The 20588-nt window shown below is 43.2% G+C and overlaps 2 protein-coding genes across 6 annotated transcripts in view; both read left to right on the top strand.

Annotated features, from left to right (window-relative positions):
• Positions 1–11621, top strand: part of LOC117936830 (SH3 and multiple ankyrin repeat domains protein 1-like) — a 38839-nt gene extending 27218 nt beyond the window's left edge. For 2 of the 4 annotated variants that reach the window (XM_034860243.1, XM_034860241.1), the window contains 12 exons: positions 1260–1342; positions 1495–1619; positions 2743–2878; positions 3059–3139; positions 3527–3535; positions 3730–3756; positions 3849–3905; positions 4078–4199; positions 4816–4915; positions 5005–8218; positions 8312–9202; positions 9488–11621. In XM_034860243.1, coding sequence (XP_034716134.1) covers positions 1260–1342; positions 1495–1619; positions 2743–2878; positions 3059–3139; positions 3527–3535; positions 3730–3756; positions 3849–3905; positions 4078–4199; positions 4816–4915; positions 5005–8218; positions 8312–9202; positions 9488–9539 — 4897 coding nt within the window. In that variant the 3' untranslated portion in view covers positions 9540–11621. Of the gene's footprint in view, positions 1–1259; positions 1343–1494; positions 1620–2742; positions 2879–3058; positions 3140–3526; positions 3536–3729; positions 3757–3848; positions 3906–4077; positions 4200–4815; positions 4916–5004; positions 8219–8311 lie in introns of all 4 variants that reach the window. The other 2 variants (XM_034860240.1, XM_034860242.1) reach the window with 2 other exon arrangements.
• A 1315-nt stretch (positions 11622–12936) lies between these two features.
• On the top strand, positions 12937–20403 carry LOC117937127 (protein kinase C and casein kinase II substrate protein 3-like). Of its 2 annotated transcripts, XM_034860840.1 has the most exons (11): positions 12969–13181; positions 13311–13511; positions 14696–14766; positions 14917–15073; positions 15312–15547; positions 16871–17026; positions 17374–17549; positions 17641–17761; positions 17907–17974; positions 18103–18182; positions 19552–20403. In XM_034860840.1, the coding sequence occupies exons 3-11, from the start codon at positions 14710–14712 to the stop codon at positions 19662–19664; spliced, it is 1164 nt and encodes a 387-aa protein (XP_034716731.1). In that variant the 5' UTR covers positions 12969–13181; positions 13311–13511; positions 14696–14709; the 3' UTR covers positions 19665–20403. The 2 variants fall into 2 exon arrangements, with proteins under 2 accessions (XP_034716732.1, XP_034716731.1); XM_034860841.1 differs by lacking the exon at positions 13311–13511 and having other exon boundaries at positions 12937–13181.
• Positions 20404–20588: the final 185 nt, after the last annotated feature.

The following is a 20588-nucleotide window of genomic DNA, read 5'->3' as shown; positions in this document are numbered from 1 at the left end:
TTTGGAAAATGGCTGCAATGAAACAAAGAGTGAAAAATTTAAAGGGGTCTGAATACTTTCCGTACCCACTGTATAATTCACCCTAACTTCCCATTTAAAAGGGGGAGCGACAACAAACCTGTAGTCCCCGTGGAAATGGTGTCCTTGAGTATACCAGGGCATTTTCACTGCATTGTTTTGGCAGTCAAACTATCACTATAAATAAAGACAATTCTTCAACCAGCCTACTCATACTGTGCACTCACAGTTCATCCCTTCTAGGAAATCAAACGCTTTGATTTCATTTCAGTTGAATTGTCAGTTTGAGTCAAGTTGAGAAGCACAAACTAACACAGAAATTAGCTGCCTAGGGAAAAAAATATCTGGAATTCCTCTTAAATCATACAGCTGCGGGTTCTCTAACAGAACCAGAGTGAATTGACATTGTTACAAAGTCAAGTCCAGAAATGAGTCATGAGATGCGGCTGTGTGTGGCAGTGTGGAGTCCATTTAACCTGTCCAATATTAGAGAAAGAGTTGTAAAGCAACTTGGCCAAAAGTCCTAGACATGGTAATAGAATAATGAATGCGCTTGCTAGGCCAGCTGTCACACTACGCCAACAGTCTCATAATAAGATTGCATCACTGATATCTGTGAACATTTCTGCCCCCCAAGGCTGTGGTCTTTGAGCAAGAGGAGCTGTTTGTGTAAGAAAATTGAAGACTTGTCATACTTCTTCTGGTGCATAATTTGAAGTGTCATGTATGACCGGTAGTGGTGCACTGGAGTCGGTAAAATAGCATCGCTGCAAAAGCTGCCAGAGGCAGTGAAAGCTAATGCACCGATTTAGGTGCATTTGGAAGTTGCCATTAGCAGTGAAGTGTATGTGACCATTTTTGTAATGTGTCGTTCCCTCCCCCCCGGCCCAGTGCTTGTCAGTTCTAGCTGGATTAGTCCATAGTACGGAATGTCATCTCATATACACTTCCTCCCATTGTGACACTAACTGTATCCCTGCCATTAACCCTTTTGTGCACCAGTTCTTTTTTCATGACATTCTCAAGCCAGCCTATCTTTTGCTGCAGTGTGATTTCATAATGTGATGCAGTATAGCTGTTTTCCACATTCAGAAAATGCTTTATTTGCATGACAATGCGACTTTTCTCTTGCTATAGAAGTCATATACTGTAGCTCTCTTCCAATCCAATTCTCTCTTTCTGCCTGTCTCTCTCCATCCCCCTTTCCCCTTCCCCTCTGATTCCTTGTTTCTCTCTCTAAGTGACTACATCATTAAGGAGAAGACAGTGCTCCTCCAGAAGAAAGACAATGAGGGCTTTGGCTTTGTGCTTAGGGGAGCCAAAGGTGAGCCTCTTCTCCCAAATTTACCTCATATTTTTTCTGTCTCAGCCTAATTTCTCTTTTTTTTTATCTCTCAATCCCTCCCTCATTTTCAAGGCCATGTTGTTGTTATCCTTGTCCACTCATGCTCATCTTTTTTGTCTTGTCTTTTGCAGCTCAGACTCCCATAGAGGAGTTCACTCCAACGCCAGCATTCCCCGCGCTGCAGTACCTAGAGTCTGTCGATGAGGGGGGCGTGGCCTGGAGGGCGGGCCTGAGGATGGGGGATTTTCTCATTGAGGTAAGAACAACATGCATTTTGGACTAAGACACAAACTGAACCCAGCGTGACTTGATCGTAAGCCTTGTCTAAGGTCCTGAGTTTAACTAAAAAAACATTTGTCTAGTCAAATGTAAAAATGTATTAAACATACAGCAAGAACTACATAGTAAGACAGACACTTCAAATGTTCCTACTAACAGAGCTATACAATAAGTACAACAACCAAAAGAAAACACAAAATTACACTTTGAGTAAGGGATTAAATTTACTATCACTAGTGCATTTTCCAATAATGAATGCAACAAGTGCAGGAGAGTGTCACAACTCTATCTGGGAAATGAAGACATAGACAGGCTGAAGAAAAGTGGGTACACCAACAAAAAAAACTTCACTACACTCCATTTCAAAGAAACTTTTGTGACGCACTGAACCAAACATCACAGGTCGCACGGCACAGGAGGGAGCGAGAGAGAGGAGAGGTGTTAATGTAGATTTTACTGCTGAGGTAAATGCAGCCAAACGCACACTGAAAAGAAAAGAAAAAGTGATTTTACATTTGTCCACCGCCTAATTTGTTTCTTTGCCGCCTAATAGTCATGTTATATTTTTATACTGTGTCTAAGTATGTACTGTAAGTTATAAGTAGTGCATTTTAGTCACACTATGTGAAGGGTTGCTGTACTTGTTCCTCTACGGAGACAAACTGTGTTCTAAAAATGATGATTAATATACTTTTATTAAAGCTGACAGAAACTGCTGATTAGTTTTCAACCTGATATGAGTCACTTATGTAGCTGCCTAAGTCTTTGGAACTGTGATTTACTGTAGTGAATGCCTGAAATGCTGGGGTGCTTGTTCAAAGCACTGCAAAATTGTGTAAGTTTAAAGCTACAGACTTTATTGTCAGTAAGTGTAACTTACTGTGGCAGTAAACCTTTTTCTCACTGATTCTGCAACAACATATGCCAAACCTGGGAAAGCTGCATTACGAAAGTGACCCGGTGGTCACAAGACCCTCATTATCTCTGTAAATAGTGTTTGCATTTTTGTGTCCACTCCCTGATCCAACAATATTTTTTTTTTCATTTAAATAAATCAGCTCATTCTGCATTCAGTCCTTCCCTGTCTGTGTATCTGCTAGGTGAACGGCCAAAATGTGGTAAAGGTTGGCCACCGACAGGTGGTCAACATGATCCGACAAGGTGGCAACAGTCTCATGGTGAAAGTTGTGATGGTTGCTCGAAACCCTGAACTAGAGGACACTGCTCGGAAGAGAGGTAAGAGTCAAACTTTCCTTGTATGTCATAAGTATCCTGTGCTCATGATGATGACGATAAAGCTTATTGTGTGTTTACTTTACCCTAAAAGCCTGTTGCAATGTGGTTGTCATTGGTGACTGCATGTTTATACGAGAATACTGAACATTAAGTCTGCATTTGGCTGGCTTCCCTTGGCAGCCCCACAGCAGTCTAAAAGACTGACTCCTCCTGCCATTGCCCTGCGCTCCAAGTCAATGACATCAGAGCTGGAAGACATGGGTAAGATAATACAGGGGACAAAGGACTGAATGCAAATAATAAAGAGGAGGGGTGGTCTGGAAAGGGATGTAAAAAAGTAAAATTACATTTGATTCCGCCTTCTTTTTTTCACAATTGAAATAAAGTGATGATGATAGTATTAGTATCAGTATTAGTCAGTATTAGTATTAGCAGTATTAGGGAAACACAGCATTACATTTTTATATATATATATATATATATATTTATAGGGGGAGGAGCTTCTTGATGAATGTGCACTTTCGATTACCTGAAAGGTTATATAGAAAGGTTTTTTTTAAACAGGTTGTGAAATGATGCTCGTCTGGTGCCATCAGTCACAAACTGCTTTGTGTTTCTTTGTCTTTTGAACTAATGTGCTGCATACAGTGGACAAAGGTGGGAGAATCATGGATTTATGTGTTCTCATCATCATTTCCGTCCCCCCATCAACATAACCATCTTTCTCATCTGTATTCACACCATCACGTGTCTGAGTATGTATTTCATCCTTTCATCTGCATAATACACATGACTACACAGCAGTACTAGTCACACCTAATTTTTGTTTTCCCAAATTATGTATGCCACAGCTGCCTCTCCATGGAAAAAGAAAGCAGGTGAATATCAGCCTTAATCATTGCCCCTATCAGCCCCTGAGCTTTAATTAAAAGTCAGCCTGTTTGATGTTTTTTTTCTTCTTCTTTTTCAGAATACGAGTCCTCTCTGGGTCCTGATAAGAAGAGGACAGTCTATCAGATGGCACTAAGTAAGAAATCACTCTTACCTCTCTTGTCATACAGTAAAAGGGTGTTTTTAAACGTTGAGTGGATGAGAGGGGGCTCACTTAAATCCTCCTTTTCATGGTTCTTTCTTTATTTTATGCTCCCTCTCAATACCTCTCTATATTTCTTCTCTGCCCTGCTCTGTCTTTGTTTTAGATAAACTGGATGAGATCTTGGCTGCTGCCCAACACACTATTACATCAGACAACCAGGGCCAGAGGGGTCATGGAGGCAAGAGGGATCGGAGCAAGAGTATTGTTCCCAACATCTCCAATGAGGTAATGCTGGGAACTGAAAGGAAATGGTCCTAGCTTTGGTCGTTACCATAATTTGGGTTCCTGCTTGCTTTTTAGAATCAATTTATGTATCTACAAAATATTAAGAAATCCTGAACAGTTATGAACCTCTCTCCCAGTCCACCATACCCGATTCACATATACAACAGAGCTTCTCCACTGCTTTAGGATGTAGCAGATATTTAGTCATGGGGACAAATGACTAATGCTAGGAAATGTTTCCTATCTTTAAAGCAGCTTGGTCTTTAGCTTTTTTTTCTGTCTTCTATCATTTTTTTTAAATCTGTGTGTGTTTTCACTGCCCTCACTGCACTTTACAGAAAATGATTGGCAATGCACCACCCACACCAAACCATTTATTTAAGTGCGAGTCAGGTTGCGTCCATTCATCCATGCTCTGGGCCCTGATACTCTAATACTTTGACTGGTTGGTTGTTCTGTATTGCATTATACTGTTCATCTAATCAATACCAGCTTAACAGCCAACATCAGTTTGATTTATTATATCTGAGTAAATGTTTCATCTCCTCTCTTTACTCCCTTCTTCTATTCAAATTCTCTTTTGCTCCTTTTTTAAACTGGGTTTCAACACCTGAAGCAACCCTATGAGCAGCCCGGACCAGGTTTTGGCTACAACCAAGCTCATTTTCAACCAGGCCACGCTCAGCATGCAGTCATGATGCGTCAAAAATCAATTGGTAAAGGCAATTTTCATGGAAAGATTTCTGCCTGCTCAAAAGTTTCTTTTTAAGTGTCTGTTTGTAAGCGCTTGTGTCCTTTTTCTTAGGTGTAACCGAGGAGGAAAGGCAGTATCTTCACCCACCCGCCATGAAGCTGGCTCGCAGCCTGTCAGTGCCGGGACCAGAGGAAATCCCCCCACCCCCTAACACATCTGCCCCAGAACCGCCTTTATCAGCAGGCCCTCATCCTGGGAGAGGACCTGCTATGCCCATACCCCCTGTATCTCAAGCCCACTACCAGCTCCAATCCCAGACAGGGAATGCTACTCAAGCAGGCTGGGAGAGGGGGGGGGCTGGTGGGATGAACCAGCAGGGTATGGTCCCCACCCTCCGCAGACAATCTGAAGGACTGTGTGTCAGAGAGCCAGAGGCGCCCAGGAGGGGCGGTGGCAAGATGGGAGGGTTAAGGAAAGGCTACAGCAGTGCTACACCACCAACAAGTGCTAAGCCTAAGGCCCAGCAAGCACCGCAACATCACCCGCACGTGGCCAACCGGGAGCAGGGTGGAGGCGTTGGCAGGGGGACAGCAAGGAGGGGTGGTCGAGGAGCTCTGATGAAGCAGTCGAAAGTGGAAGATGGGCTGAGACAGCAGCACAGAGGAAAAGGAGTTGCAGCTAAAGAAAAGAGCTCCATCCCCATCCCCACTATCATTGTCAAAGCGCCCTCCACCAGCAGCAGCGGCCGAAGCAGCCAGGGAAGCAGTGTAGAAGCTGAGCCCCCCCAGGGTGTAGAAGACAATAACCCAGCAGATACAACCTCAGACAGCCCAAACACCAGTCTACCCTCACCACTCACCCCCATGCCACCTCAGCCCCTTTCATCTACTTCCTTGCCTTCATCAACTGCTGCCCCGTCTGTTTCCTCGCAGCAAAACCTGGAAAACTTGGATTACACTTCGACATACGTTACGACCTTTGGAGGAGGAGGAGGGGCGCGCAGGGAAAGGGAACGTTTCCGAGATATGAGAAGAAAGAGTGCTTCTTTCTTCCTCTCATCTGAGGAGGACATACAAGGAGAGGCAGGAGGAGGAGCAGGGCAGGGAGGAGGAGCACTAGGGACAAGAACTCAGCCTTTACAGGGCTCTCAAATGGAAGTGCCCACCCCTCGACTACGGCCCTCCAAGTCTATAGATGAGGGCATGTTTTCTGGAGACAACTATGTCAACTATTCCAGCAGCATGCCCCCAGCCTTTGGCCTGCCTGAGTATTCTTCCCCTGTCCTTGGTCAGGATGGCCAGCCCAAGTCAGCTCCCTCAATGTACGGCATCCAGGCCACTACTACCTTCATCCACCCACTTACAGGAAAAGTTCTGGACCCCTCGTCCCCACTTGGCCTGGCCCTTGCTGCCAGAGAGAGGGCCCTGAAGGATGACCGCAGGACACGCAGAGAGGAGAGACACTTTGGCCGTCAGCTGTCTACAGTAGGAACATTCCCTACCCCTGTTCAGACCCCAACTCCTTCCCTTTTTGCAACCCCTACACAATCGGCCTACACTTCCCCAGTGTCCGTCCACCTAAGCTCCCCCACCGCCACCACTTCGCCTGCATCTATGAGCCGGCCACAGTCACCAAGGATATTACGTTTGGGAGGAGGAGGTGGGGAGAGGATGGAGAGAGAAAAGGAGGCAGGACCCAGGGAAGGTCTCAGAGTTCGCTTCTCAGAGGACAGAAGCAGTCAGTATTCAACTCAGTATTACCCACAAAGCCCCAGGGAGAGAGAAAGAGAAAAGGAGGTGTATGACAGCAGGCCTGCTCCACAAATGCAGCCTCCTCCACCGCCGGTTCAATCCGCACCCCGCAGACCTTCCTTTTTGCAGATGGATAACACTCCCAACACCACCTACATCCCTCAGTATACTGTCCCTACAGGCTCCGCACAAACACATGAAACCATGGGAGATGCAGGAGCAGGGGCGGGTGGAGGTCTAGGACTGATGGTTCTCCCTCCACCAGCTCCCTCAATAGATGTAGATGACGAGTTTGTCTTTGTAGATCCCTTGCCCCCTCCCATACAGTTTGCTAATGGTAAGAAGGAGAGAGTCCAGGAGTATCCTCAGCAGCATCAACACCGGAGTCAACACCTTGCTACTTTTGCACCACCTCCTCCTCCCCCTCTTCCATCTACCAAGCCCTCAAATGCACCGCAACCCTCTCCACAGGGAGGTGACTCTGCTGCCTCCAGCCTTACTTCCTACGACAGCGAGGTGGCCAACCTTACACAGTCAGCTCTCTCTCCATCTTATCCATCCGCACAGATATATCCCCCTCCCTCCACCACATCTGGTGCGGGTTTGCCTGCCACATCACTACACAGACCCCAGCCCATGTCTCATTCTCACCCCTATTACAGTGGATCTAATGAACCCTCATTAGGTGGTCACACCCCGGGCCAGGACAGAGGCACAGCCGCCCTCACAGCCACCATAAGCTATGCTACCACTACCATGACAGCCACGGCCGCCGCTGCCACCACAACCTCACCGGCGTCTTCTGACTACACCATGACCATGGCCGGGCCCAAGGCTGGCCTCAGCACAGGGGTCAAAGCTGCTGAGCACACTCATCACCCTACTAGTATATCCAAGAGCGGAGACTGGCAAGATACCGTGGTGGATTCTGGGATTGAGGAGCTGGATAGTCATAGCAGTAGTGACCACCATTTAGAAATGCTGGGATTGAGTGGGTTGAGAGGAGAGAGGGGAGGCAGTGGAGGAGGAGAGGGAGAGAGAGGAGGTGAGCATCAGGATCCTTGCACTACCTACTCAGGTGGGCAAACATTTGAGGTGCACAGTGCCAAACTGGCAAACCCTGGGTTTCCAAAGATGTCTCATTACAAGGAAGGAGGAGGGAGGGGAATGCCCGTAGCACTACGTAGACAGAACAGCACCAACCCAGCACCTTTGCATTTGCAGAGACAAAGCAATTCAGAAGATGTGAGGATAGATGGAGCGTTCGCAGATGAAAGGAAGCGCAAGCAGAGTAGATCTAAAATGGAGGATGGCTTCAACACAGCTCTAGCTGCCTGCTTAGAGAAGCCCATGGACACTCGGTCAGTGGGCTGGGTTGAGGTGGGGGAGCATGAACAAAGTGGAGATGGAGTGCAGAGAGGAGGTATGGTTTTAGAGGGCCACCGAATTCATTCACCTCTTTCAGGTGTGAAGGCAAGCATCATCAATGAGCTGAGCTCCAAGCTGCAACAAATGAGTAGCATGAAGAGCATGGATGACTGGAGCCACAGTCCAAAGTCACCCGCCATGCATAGGTTGGTTTGTTTTCATCTGGCCTTTGGTATTAAAATGAAAAGTTTGCATATCTGCTTATTTTAACCAAAGTTTGTTGTCTGTGTGTCTCTCAGGTATTCGGCAGATTATACTGATGTGTTTCACAGCCCCCCTTCTGGCCATTCCATCTCGCCATTACCCACCTCCTCTCCACAGCATCGTCAGATCCTGACACCAAATCTGACGGCCACCCCGTCTGTCTCCCCTTCCCCTCAAGTCCCAATTCAGCGCAACTGGACCCGCTCCCCATCTCCACAGATTTCTACCTCCCCAGTTCATTCACACCCTCCCGTTTCCCCGACTTACTGCCCATACCCGACGTCACCGAAGCATCGGTCCAAGATGCGAAGGCAGACTTTTGATTTTCAGTGCAGTCCCACTAAAGAGATGCGGTCTTCGGTGTCACGGCGGCGGGCTCCCAGTCCTCTTATCTATAGCACTGAACAGCCAAACCCCAGCCCTCCCAGGCCTTCCTCTCTCCCCATCCTTCCCAGTACACCCATCTACAACAACCCCTTTGACTTCCCCGGACCCCTCACTCCTCCTTCGCCTGGCCATCCTCTAGGAGATCCCTACAAGACTTCAACTCCTCCACTATTCTCTCCATCTGCAAGTACAAACCCCCTACTTGTCTCACGCTCTCTCTCACCCACCCATTTTCTCTCTGGAGCCTCCTCCCCCATGCACTTGCCCCCCAGCCCATCCTGCCTCAACTTTCCCCATCTCACTCCTCCTCCGCCAGCCAAACCCTTTGCCGTCAAGCCCCTGCCCTTCTGGACCAAGTACGACGTGGCCGACTGGCTGGCTTACCTAAACCTGGGTGAACACAGAGAGCGTTTTATAGACAATGAGATAGATGGATCGCATCTGCCTTCGCTCACCAAGGATGATTTCTTGGACCTGGGAGTGACACGTGTAGGACACCGAATGAACATCGAGAGGGCACTGAAGAAACTCACTGACAGGTGAGAGAGGACTAATAGACTCGGGGACACGTAGAGGCAACGGGTCAAAGGTCAAAAAGGAATCACCGGATGGTGAAGGAAAGTCAGTGTCTCATTCCTTCCATGCAAGTTAGCTTGGCCATCCTGTTTCTTCATAATATTTGCATCATTTTGTTATATGGTTATCTCATCTTCTCTCATCCTTTTCTCTTTAATAACCTGTATTATCAACCCTATTTAGTTGTTCTGTCTTTATCTCATTTCCACCCATTCTTATTCTTTGATTTGCCCTCCTTCTCTCCCCAGGCGGCTCTCCTCTCCTTTGCATGTCACTACTTCTCCCCGAGACACAGACTGAGAGAGTCATGGGGTGATTCAAAGATGAGAGAAAGGGAGAGAAACAAATTGACAAAGATGGACAATAACAGAGTTATGTGCACGGGACGAAAAGTGGACATCAATAGGTTGTGTTCAGCTAAGACTAAGGGCTGGGTGTGTGGGGGGGAATGTGTTTTCTTGCAGATTTGCTACACATTTACAGCGTACTGTTGACATTTGCGGGATGACTTTTGTTCAACAAAGGGTATGAGAACGTTAAGAATATAATGAAAAGGATGCTTTTCAACAGAAAATATACTTTAAAACTTTTGATGGACAGACATTTAATTAACACACTATTTGTGCTGTAAAAGACAAACACATACATACACACACTCCTATTCTCACACACACTGGCAGATGGATTCTCACACCATCTGCTGCTTAGCAGCACTGAGAAAACAGTTTGAGTTCAAAGAAAAATTGAAAAGTTGCTGCTTAAAGGGTAACCCTGATTAAAAAGAAAACTGTCACATTCTAACATCAGTTTTGTAGCTTTAAGCAGAGTATCAGACGGCAAAGTACAGGAGCCAAAGTCCGAATATGAGAGAAAGGGTTTTGTTTGTAAATGTTGATAGATAAAAAGGGTAGACAACAATAGAATTCTTTTTTACATATACACTTGCCATATCCCCCCAAAGGATGCCCCAATAAGCTTTGTATGTATGTACTTTGCGAGCATTAAATAATCTTACATGTTAAACGGGATTCACTATTAATAGAACAATATGTTTTGTATGAAGTGCTGATCGCAATCATTGATTTCTAACTGGTCAGGGTATTTATAACTGTTCAATTGAAGTTGTGCATAATGAGGATGTATCAGTATTGAGAAGATATTGTTGTGAAATAGCCTTTTATTATTTTCCTGATTGTTCTATAGAAAGGAGAGGAAATACATGAGAGGAACCGAGAAGGGTTTGCACATAATTTCAAACTGCAAAGCATCTTTTCTTAGACTTTACTGGCTTTTATAGCCATAGCACAGGTCAAAACGGATCCGTCCTCTTTGATGCCATAATGTTGACCGCTCTCTCTCTCACACAGCAGGTGCAGTGATCAAAAAGGGCTTTTTACTGCTTCTCTGTCTGCCTGACTTCCTCAACCTTTAGCCTTTGTGAGTCTGTGTGTCTGATTTTGTGTTTGTTCGTCAGCCTGCGTCGGTGGCCAAATGCATTTCCTGACCTACACCTCTCTCTTTCTAATGCCTTTTCCAAAACATATTTATAATGGTCAAAAAAAATGGTTTTGTTTTTACTCACTAGTTGACAATCCCGATGTTTCCCTGTTCCACACATAATCCACAAAAAGAAAACCTCCGACCCACTTTTCAAAAGGGGTTTTCAGAGTGATAAAGTAAATACTGTATATGTTGCTTAGAGATGAACAAGAATGCCCTGGATTTTTTAAACTAACAGTTTAGCCATTTCCCTGCAGTGAATTTAACTGTAAGGCAAAAACACATCATTAATATATCCATATGTAATGATGATGACAATGATAACATAAACACATAGTATAATAAAGATAATATTAAGTATGTAAACGTTTTTAAGAATCTCCGTCTTCCAAATAGTGTGGACTAAATCTATGAAGCTTTGTTTTGTTTATGTTTCATTTTGGGTTTCCTGTAAATGCTTTCTATACTGCTCGCCTTGTGGTGACCCCAGTGAAGCTGACACACGTTAGTTAATGTTTTTTCTCTCTATGTGAGTTTAAATTTATGACTCTGTTTACTCATGCTGAGTTGCCTCAATGCTATCTCATGATGGACTGTTCTGAGAAGTGAAAGGAGTGAGCAGTAGTGTAGAAAGCATTACATACTATGATTTAAAAGAGTATTTTAGGTCTAGTGAAATGCATAATGAATATGACTACACACAGTAGGCGCATAAGTATGCAGAGATAAAAGGTATATATATATATATATAAAAACAATATATATATATATAAATATATATAAAGTTTTGCTTAAATAAAATAAAAGTATATACTGACAAACAATATGATAGAGGTGCAACTAAGGTGTTGAAATAAATGCTAAAATAAACTGTGGCCCTGTCGTGATTGTCATTACTCCTTGGATTCCCACCTTTGAAAGATTCACATAATGATCCAATTTGAAGTGCTGTGTTTGAATTGAGTCATTTGGCAGCAGCTTGTCTCAGCCCTGCGGTGGTTGAACACAACATTGTTTTCAGGTCCAGGATTATATTCACATCAGGATCGGTGTGCTAATAGAAAGAGTAGACCTCACAGGGAAGGAGAAGATGAGATGGCTTAATTCAAAGCAAGCAGTGGCTGCAATCATGCAGCAAACAGACACCTGTAAAGCATGAAAATCAATAGAGAACAACTTGAATGAGACAAATGTGAGATTGTTCGCTAACATGATGTTCCTTCATTTAGTGTTTTGATGGTGGTGGTGGAGAGCGTAGTCCGCTGTCTAACAGGGTCCAAAATCTGTGATCAAATGGGTTGAGATCTGTTGGCTGCACAGGCCACAGCATATCATCAAGCAACCGCTTTAATTATATTTTTCCACTCAATCAGGTTTTCCTTTCATTCGTCACCCATCTGTATTTCAATTAAGGCTGTTTACAGCATGGTCTGTGGAGGGTAAAGAGGGGCACTGCTCTTTTCTAGGAAAAACATTTGTTTTAAATCTGTAAAAAAAAAATGCAAGGATAAGCTGTACACAAGAATCTGCATAAATGAAATAGTAGTAGTAAGTAGATAGTTCAATAATATGTAACTGTATGGTGATTTGATAAACATATAGATAGATTACAGCATCAGTCCAAGCCATGTGCAAGGTTAGTTGACATTGTTGGAGGGAAGATTTTTAATAACATGCTGTTACTACAAACCATCTTGGATGACACACTGATGTCCACTTCTTATTTTGATTGCGGTCCTAGAGACGTCAAACAAACCAATTGGCCATTTATTTAATTTTAACATGTAAAGGCAACTTGTTCCAATGTCTGCCATCATAGAGCCTACATGACCACTTATCCTGGTTGCCTTTATTGCAAAACAACTGAGATACATAAACCAGATATAGACAGCAGTAAGTGAACTGTAACTCTGGTGTCCTCTGTTAACTTGGCAAAGTATCCAAAAGAGCAAAAACCAGACAATAAGTAAACAGGCTGAACACGCTGCATACTGTTCTCTCTTTGACGTGCTCTTTTTCTAGGCCTGACCACAGGGAGAAAGGCAGGTCACAAAGGGGCACAGGGCTAATGTGGCAGTTCACGGGACACCCACACTCCCCCTGCTGTCACACACACTCTCTAATAAGCTCACATGACTCTGTGCCACACTGACACGTTTCTGTGACCAGCGAACTTCAAAATGAAGGTTCAGCATCTCATTAGCACCATATTGAGAGAAACGGAGGGACGGGCAAGGAGAGAAAGAAGGAGGGGGATTCTTCCAGCTGTTTTTGTTGAGAGAAAGTGAAAGGGTGCTAGTCAAAGAGCTGAACAGCCTGACAGGGAGTAAAGCCAGGGAGTTAAAAAAAAGCAAACATGGGGTTAAAGTAGGGAACAGAGCAAGAAGAGTTCATGACTGTGTACTAGAATACCACAGCTGACGGGGGAGGAAAGCAAGAAAGGTAAGTTTCTTCCTCCCTCTTTGTTTGTCCTGAAGCCAATTATGAGCAGAGTGATTACCATGCAAACGCTCTTTTTGTTTAATTTTGTTTTTTGCTTGCATTGTCTCTGTGTCTCACGCCCACTTTCAGATCAACGTGTGTGTGTGTGTAACTTTAAGTGCCAAGGCAAAATTGGGTCAGTGAGAGAGGGAGAGAAGCATGTGTTAGAGGAGGAGAGGCACACACGGAAAGGGGGAGACGGACAGAGAAATGGAGAGAAAATCCTCAGCAGCCCTTGAACTACAGTAACAAGTGGTCACTTGAGTAATCACTGGTGATTCAGAGAGAAATGTAAGTGCTCCCAGGCAAGACTGCTTTGTTGCCACTTTTTGGTTCTTTTTTACTTCTGGATGGAGTTTTTTTAGCATTGATTTGATATGAATGTTTCTATGTGATCAAATGAGAGGATGATCTGTTGAGTTTCAAACATCTTCCTTTCCTCTGCATGAGCAAGAACAGAATCAGAGAAAGTCAACGAAGTGAAATCTAAGTTGAGACTTCATAAACTCCCCACCATGTTTTCACTTGCAGGAGCTCACAATGAAAAGAATATGATTAAATAGCATGACAATATACGCATTAACACCGGCAAGTTGAGGGAAAGAAAGTCCTAGATGAGCCTGACTCTTTGTCATGCTCAGTCTTGTGATGAGGTGTGGTTAGTCACTTTCTCAGCCAGCAATGTGGCAACATGTTACCAAGATAGAAATAGGCCCGAATGTGACTGCATCTCTTGCGTGTTGGTGCATGCATCTCCCTTGTTTTTTCCAATCTCCCTCCAATGTATGTGCCACTTGTGCTTTGTTTTACATGCTGTGCAAAAATATCTGTCATCTGGGCGCGTTATTCCTTTTAAATCCTGCATTCTTGTTTGTCGGCCAGAACAAAAAATCTTGCACATGTGGTCATGATCTCCAAATCGAATGGCAGAGTTGGAGACAGTTGGTTCTAATGGGCCTTGTATTAGTCAGAGTGAAGGGAAAGATGACCTTTCCCTGCTGTTTATTTTGGGAAGGCAACAGGAAGAATGCCGGAGCAGCTGTTCTATTCCTACCGGCAGATCCCACCCCTGTGGATTCCAGTCTGCCACTGCATGAACCCCCCCACCCTCCTCCTCCCCTTACGCAGGGGGCTTCTTGGATGTATCCAAGCACTGTACAGTGTAAATATCACCTCGTCAGATTTGTCAAAGTTGTTATGGCAATAAGCTCAGCAACACACGTACACACACATACACACACTGCAAGGTCTCAGCCGCCAATTATTCCCAATCAGACTTGGGGGAACTGCTCAGTTCATGAGGAAGTCACCCTGCTTTATGCACGTTACATTCTGTGGACGTCCAACCTGTTACATGATAATCAATGTCACCTGTCAGCCAATGTAAGCTCTCTTTCCTTGCTCGTTTTGCATCCCAACCAGTCGAGCAACTCTCTCGTACAACACAAACAGCTATCTCTTGCTTTCTGATACAGACACGTTCCCAAAAATGGCGAGCCTTCCCAACGAGCCAGCTCAGGATGCAAAGAAACAGAGCTTCTGGATGGTGAGGACTATATTCATGACCAATCTAAGTACTACAATCCTAGGCATAGCTAGTTGATCCAAAACAGTACTAAGTGTGTTTATGAATGGACAACTTGAGTTCTGCAGGCCTGTGATTGTAACATATCATCATCACCTTTCATCCTCCCAGCCGGGAAATTATGTGCGTACAGTGCACCGAACTGAAAAGTCCTTCCAGGCCTGCAACGACATTGTGGCCTGCTTCATGGAGAGAGCAAAAGTAGAAAAACAATATGCCCAGCAGCTCAGCCAGTGGAGCAGCAAGTGGAAGACTATAGTGGACTCTCGTAAGTATGGGAAGCTGCATTATGGGGAGCCTAAAAACTGAGAACATGAATTCCCAGGCCTTTTTTTTTAACATCTCAGCTTTCATCAAGTTAAAATTACCTCTTGATTCTTATTAAATGGCTGCATCTGTGCTTGAATCTTTACAAATGAGGGTCATTATTTCTCTATTGGTTCCATGACTCACTGCTGTGCTCTGTTATTTCATTCCTCAGTCTGTCTTTTTTTCTCCTTGCCCAGGGCCACTTTACGGCTCCCTCATGAGAGCGTGGCAATGTTTCTTCACCTCCACCGAGCGTTTGTCAGCCCTCCACTCTTCTATCTCCCAGTCGCTCATGGTGGAGGAAAGGACCCGGGTGAAGACCTGGCAGAAAGAGACATTTCCGAAGAAACTTTTCTGTGGGTTCAGGGAGAGTCACGACAACAACACCAGTTTTTCTCGTGCACAGAAACCCTGGTCCAAAAAGACGATGAAGGTGTGTGTCTGCACATGCTTGTCATTTATACCACTCTCTTTTACGATTAAAGGCCCTGACGCACCAACCCGATAATCGGCCGCCAGACAGTCTGGCGAGGTCAGTGACTCAAGTCTGTTCGGTGTCTTCCATGCCGTTGTCTGTTGGAGGGTCCATCGACCTTTATGTTGGCCGACCTGACATGTTGAATGGGAAGGCGGGCAGTCGGACTCAGTGACCAATGTGATTGGTGGCGTGCTAACCCAGAATTGACGAGCGGGATAAACCTGACTAGAGTCTCCTAAAATCTGACAAAAATCCTTTAAAATTACCTTTGTTGATCTGAAATAAAGACAGATTCAGCAACTGCATGGCCGATTTCTCTCTTTAAATGTTTTGAGAAACACGTTTTGGGGAACTATCTTCGTGAAATACAAGATTGTATCCAGAAAGAGCCACTATTATGCTCAGTTGTAAACTTGACACGTTGGAGAGTCTGACTGGAGTAGACTGCCTTTTCTACTGAAGGTCGGCCGTCGGGTTGGTGTGTCAGAGCCTTAATATGAAGCTATAGCCAGGAGACAATTAGCTACACTTAGCAAAAACAGCTAGTCCGATTCTGCCCTTTTTCGGTCACTGCTCTGCCCTACCAGAACCTCTGAAGCTTACTAATTAACACGTTTTATCTTGTTTGGTTAATACAGACAAACGCAAAAGTGTAAATCGACACATTGTGGTTTGGGTGTTTGGTGCCGGAACATTTCTTGACTTCAAGAAGTCCAACAAATAGTCCACCACATAAGGCCCCTGTAAAGCTGAGCTAACAAACTGTATTAAATGTATTTCCCAAAATATCCAATTATTCGTTTAGTTGCAAACGATGTATGCAAGTTATGCATACACCTTTCTATCTTTACAACTTTAACTGTCCCATATTGTAAAAAAATTGAATTTCAGTGTATTTTTGCTTTGTTTATAAAGCAGGTTGAGGTGCTAAATACTGTGAACGTATGAAAATAGTAAACTATAAAACTGTGCCTTTAAATGAGTCGTCAGGACTTCTGTATGAATATCCAACAAATGAACAAACAAACAAATAAGACATTTGTATCACATTTTGATTACTGAGTTGAGAGGTGCTGGTTGGCAGATGCTATCTTTTTTTTTTTTTTTTACTTTATACAGAGCCAGGCTAGCTGTTTCCAGTCTTTGTGTTAAGCTAAGCTAACCATCTCCTAGCCAGAGCTTCATATTTAACTTTAAGCTAATAAGCAAATTTCCAAAATGTCAAACTTTTCCTTTAAATTAACAACATGCAAATGTGTGCAATTGTGTATTCAACAGCTAGAGAAGGCCCGAGTTGCATATCACAAGTGCTGTCAGAGGGAGCAAACAGCTCTCGACAAAGAGAAGCAAGCAAATGGAAACACTGAGATGAGTCCAGAGAAAAAGCAGAAAATCACGGAAGCCAGAGAGAAGATCACAGAGGAGAAAGAAAAGGTGAGGAGGGATGTTGACACACTACACACGGTTACATTTAAATTCACAACCCCTGATTCATGCCACACAGTTAAACATGTTGCGTACCAGGAAAATTTAGTTTGCCTGCTGCATGCCGTGATCTTGTGATGCCGAGTAAGAGCCCCAGCCTTAAACTTCTGTTCCAAGTATTTCCCTTGTATGGAGATGTGTTATTGTTACACTGCTCAGTGTTTATGGAACCCAGCATGGGAACGGCATAAAGCACCAGATGATTTATAGATTTTAGATTGTCCTCCATTAAAGAAACACAGTTAACGTTCTGAGTCCTCACAGAGCAACTTTTGCTTTTTTCCTTTTGCCTGCAGAGTAGAGACCGCTACGAGAAAATTCTGGAGGACGTGACATCCTACACACCTCGCTACATGGAGGAGATGGAAGCCATTTTTGAACTGTCACAGGAGGAGGAGAGGAAGAGGATCAGCTTTCTGAAGCAGACTTTCCTCTCCATCCACAGACATCTTGACATCACCAACAATGAGAGGTGGGCAGCCATCAGACCGGGTGTGAGTACAGTGTGTTAGGGGTTAATGCAGAGCAAGTGTTTCTGTGTATTTACTGTGTCCTCTTGTCAGTGTGAAGGTGGTCTACAGTGAGCTCTACAACACGCTGATGTCCATCAGTGAGCAAGATGATATTAAATGGTGGAAGAACAACCATGGTCCTGGCATGCCCACCGACTGGCCAAAGATTGAAGTATGTTACAAAGTTAAACTCACACACTGTCTCAAACTCACAGGAACCATACCTTTTTGTGGGATTGTTGATGTGTTGTAGCTGTTTAACTTGACCAAAGTGTTAATATGTTTGAACACAAACTTCAATGAATTCTTTTTATCAGGAATGGGTCCCACCAGTAAAAAAACTAAACAGAAAAAAGAGAGACCAGAAAAGAAAAGAGGGCCAACCGTAAGTTTTCCAGTGAATCTATGATGATCAACTATTTTTTTCATATAAGGAACAACGTGCATTTTTATTCCAAATCACATATTTATGTTTTTTCTGACTGTTCAAACATGCACATCTTCCCTTGTTAGTGTGATGATTGGGGGTGTGAAGGTGCGAGCTTTGTACGACTACGTGGGAGAGGAGGGCGATGAGCTGTCCTTTAAAGCAGGTGACACATGAAGTGTGATGTGAGGACAATCAAATGATCTAGACAGAAGTGTTGTTCTCAATGTTTGAAAGATAGAATAGATACAATAGATAAGAGTTTTATACATTTTTACAACCTTTGTATCAGTATAAATCTGAGTGGGAAGACAAGAAATGCATCCCATCCCTGTAAAATTACAGGGAGCTGAAAGTGTGAAAAAATATGTTCAATTCATATATCTAGCTAAGTACAGATTGTACAATTAAACAGCTCTAAAGTTTTTGTGGCTAAAACATCATTCACATCCTGCAAAGACTAAACTTGCTTAAAGGGTAAGTACCACCTTTTTCAACCTGCACCCGATTTTCCTAGGTTTTTGTGTGTAAGTGACTGATGGGAACAACAATCTTTGACACTAGTCCACTACTAAGATCGCTGCAGTCGGCAACGGAGAAACAAGCTACAATGTTGGTTAATAGGGCAACTTTCCAGCTTGCATTTATCTTAACAAAAGTACTTGTTTTGCCACTGAAAGGTTCAGATTAATATTCTGTCTGACAACATTATGGAAAGGATCCATTTAGAGATACACCTTTAAAACCTCTTTGAGACCTTTCTGTTTAACCAGATGTAGCTCTGAAGTTGCTAACGTTAAACCCACCAAAATCCATTTAAAAAAAGCAATTCTTTTAGCGTGTCCAGAGTCAACATATTTTTTTTCAACATGGCAATCTCGCTTTATACTATCAAAGATTGTTTGTTTGCATCAGGCACTTAGACACGAAAACTTAGGTTGAAAAAAACAGTAGTTACCCTTTTAAAGAGAGATATTTTCCAATTGCATTTATCTCTTCTTATTCTGGTCGATAAAGCACTGCAATTTTAACAAATAGTACAAAACATGAAAGAACCATTTGCAAGGCTTCTGTAAATTTTGTAGCCAGATTTCTGGGCAACTGGGTCAGGATTTAGGCGAGCTTAGCAAACAGCAACCATCACAGTCAATCAAGGCCAACAAAAAAAAGATATTTTTTAAATTCACTTAAAATGTACAATTCTTAACTTTTACAAAAATAAAAAAGATGGGAAATTGCAGAGACTTTTAATTTTAGAAGACTCTGTGGGGGTGTAAAAGGAACAAGATTTTATGGTATTTTTGCAATGGCTTTAATGTCCATTGTGCTACTTTAGTTAAACTACAGAAGAGTCAAAGTGTCAAATAATAAGTAAAGTGGTGAGTTCGAAAACTCCCATAAGATTGGTTGCTTGTAAATGAAGTAAACTTACTGATGCACTCTGTGTTGTACTCTCTCATGACACACAACTTACTCTTCATTAAAACAAGTTGTATTTTGTGCTGATGAACAGACCTTTTTTTCCGTGTTAACAGGTGAAGTCTTCCTGAAGGTGGAGGAGGAGGACGACCAGGGCTGGTGTCGAGGAGTCCTGAGCGGAGGGAAGGAGGGCTTCTACCCAGCAAATTATGTTGAAATTACAGAGTGACTTTCCCCTGTCTAACATACAATGTCCTAAACTTATTTCTCACAGAAAGTCAGTTTTCAAATCTTCCAAAAAAACTAAAAACACTAATTATTATTATTAATATTATTATAAGTATTATTATTATTGTTACACGTTGTCACAGATTCTGAGTTAATGTCAGATATATTCTGTTCCCAAGTGTTTTATGAATATGAAATTTGTTGACCTTAATATTCTAACCTACTTTGGTTTGAGTAGGCTAATTACGCAAAATGAATTAACTAATCTAGACTAAGACTAAATTTACTGTTTGTGCAGGAGCTTTGTTTGTATATGCGTAATTGCATCTGTTTGTTTGTTTGCATGCATGTGTGCACGTTAAAACAAAACAAAAAAGAGCAAAAAAGGATATTTATTTACTTCCATTATGTCCTTAGGTCACTGTAATGAGGAAAGCTGTTACATGAGGTTTACCCAGGCACAGGTTTACAACAATGGGAGCACACAAGGTCAATGTTTACTTAATACGCATTATATAGAAGCACATAGAAGTTACTTTGACTGTGGGAACGGATTTTCGAAATATGTATTTGTTTTGCCCCAAACCATTATGTTGATGTTTTGTTGCCATGCCAGCTGGGTCTATGGATGATTATGTTGGTCAGTTGGTTGGTCCACCACTTTGGTCCTGACTGAAATATCTCAACAATTATCAAATTCATTGCTATGAAACTTTGGCCAGTCATGCATGGTGAACCGAGGATGAACCCCAAAGACTCCAGTGATCCAACGACTTCACGTCCACCAGCAGGTTAAAGTTAGTTTGCATGTTAGCATGCTTGTGGCAAAAATGGTGAAGTCTAGCCTGTCTCATGGCTGTAGACTCTTTTTCATATTTTAAGGTTTAAGTTTATATTTTAAACACAAAAGTCAAAATAACAAAAA

The sequence above is a fragment of the Etheostoma cragini genome, chromosome 21 (genome assembly GCF_013103735.1).
Source record: "Etheostoma cragini isolate CJK2018 chromosome 21, CSU_Ecrag_1.0, whole genome shotgun sequence".
Classification (NCBI taxonomy): Eukaryota; Metazoa; Chordata; class Actinopteri; order Perciformes; family Percidae; genus Etheostoma; species Etheostoma cragini.
This window is presented reverse-complemented; position numbering and strand designations above follow the sequence as displayed.

Coding starts and splice junctions, on each gene's coding strand:
- LOC117937127 (XM_034860841.1), top strand. CDS start 14,710: ATGGCGAGCCTTCCCAACGAGCCAGCTCAGGATGCAAAGAAACAGAGC. Junction 17,550..17,640: donor GACATCACCAACAATGAGAG/GTGGGCAGCCAT, acceptor TCCTCTTGTCAG/TGTGAAGGTGGTCTACAGTG. Junction 17,762..17,906: donor CCGACTGGCCAAAGATTGAA/GTATGTTACAAA, acceptor TCTTTTTATCAG/GAATGGGTCCCACCAGTAAA.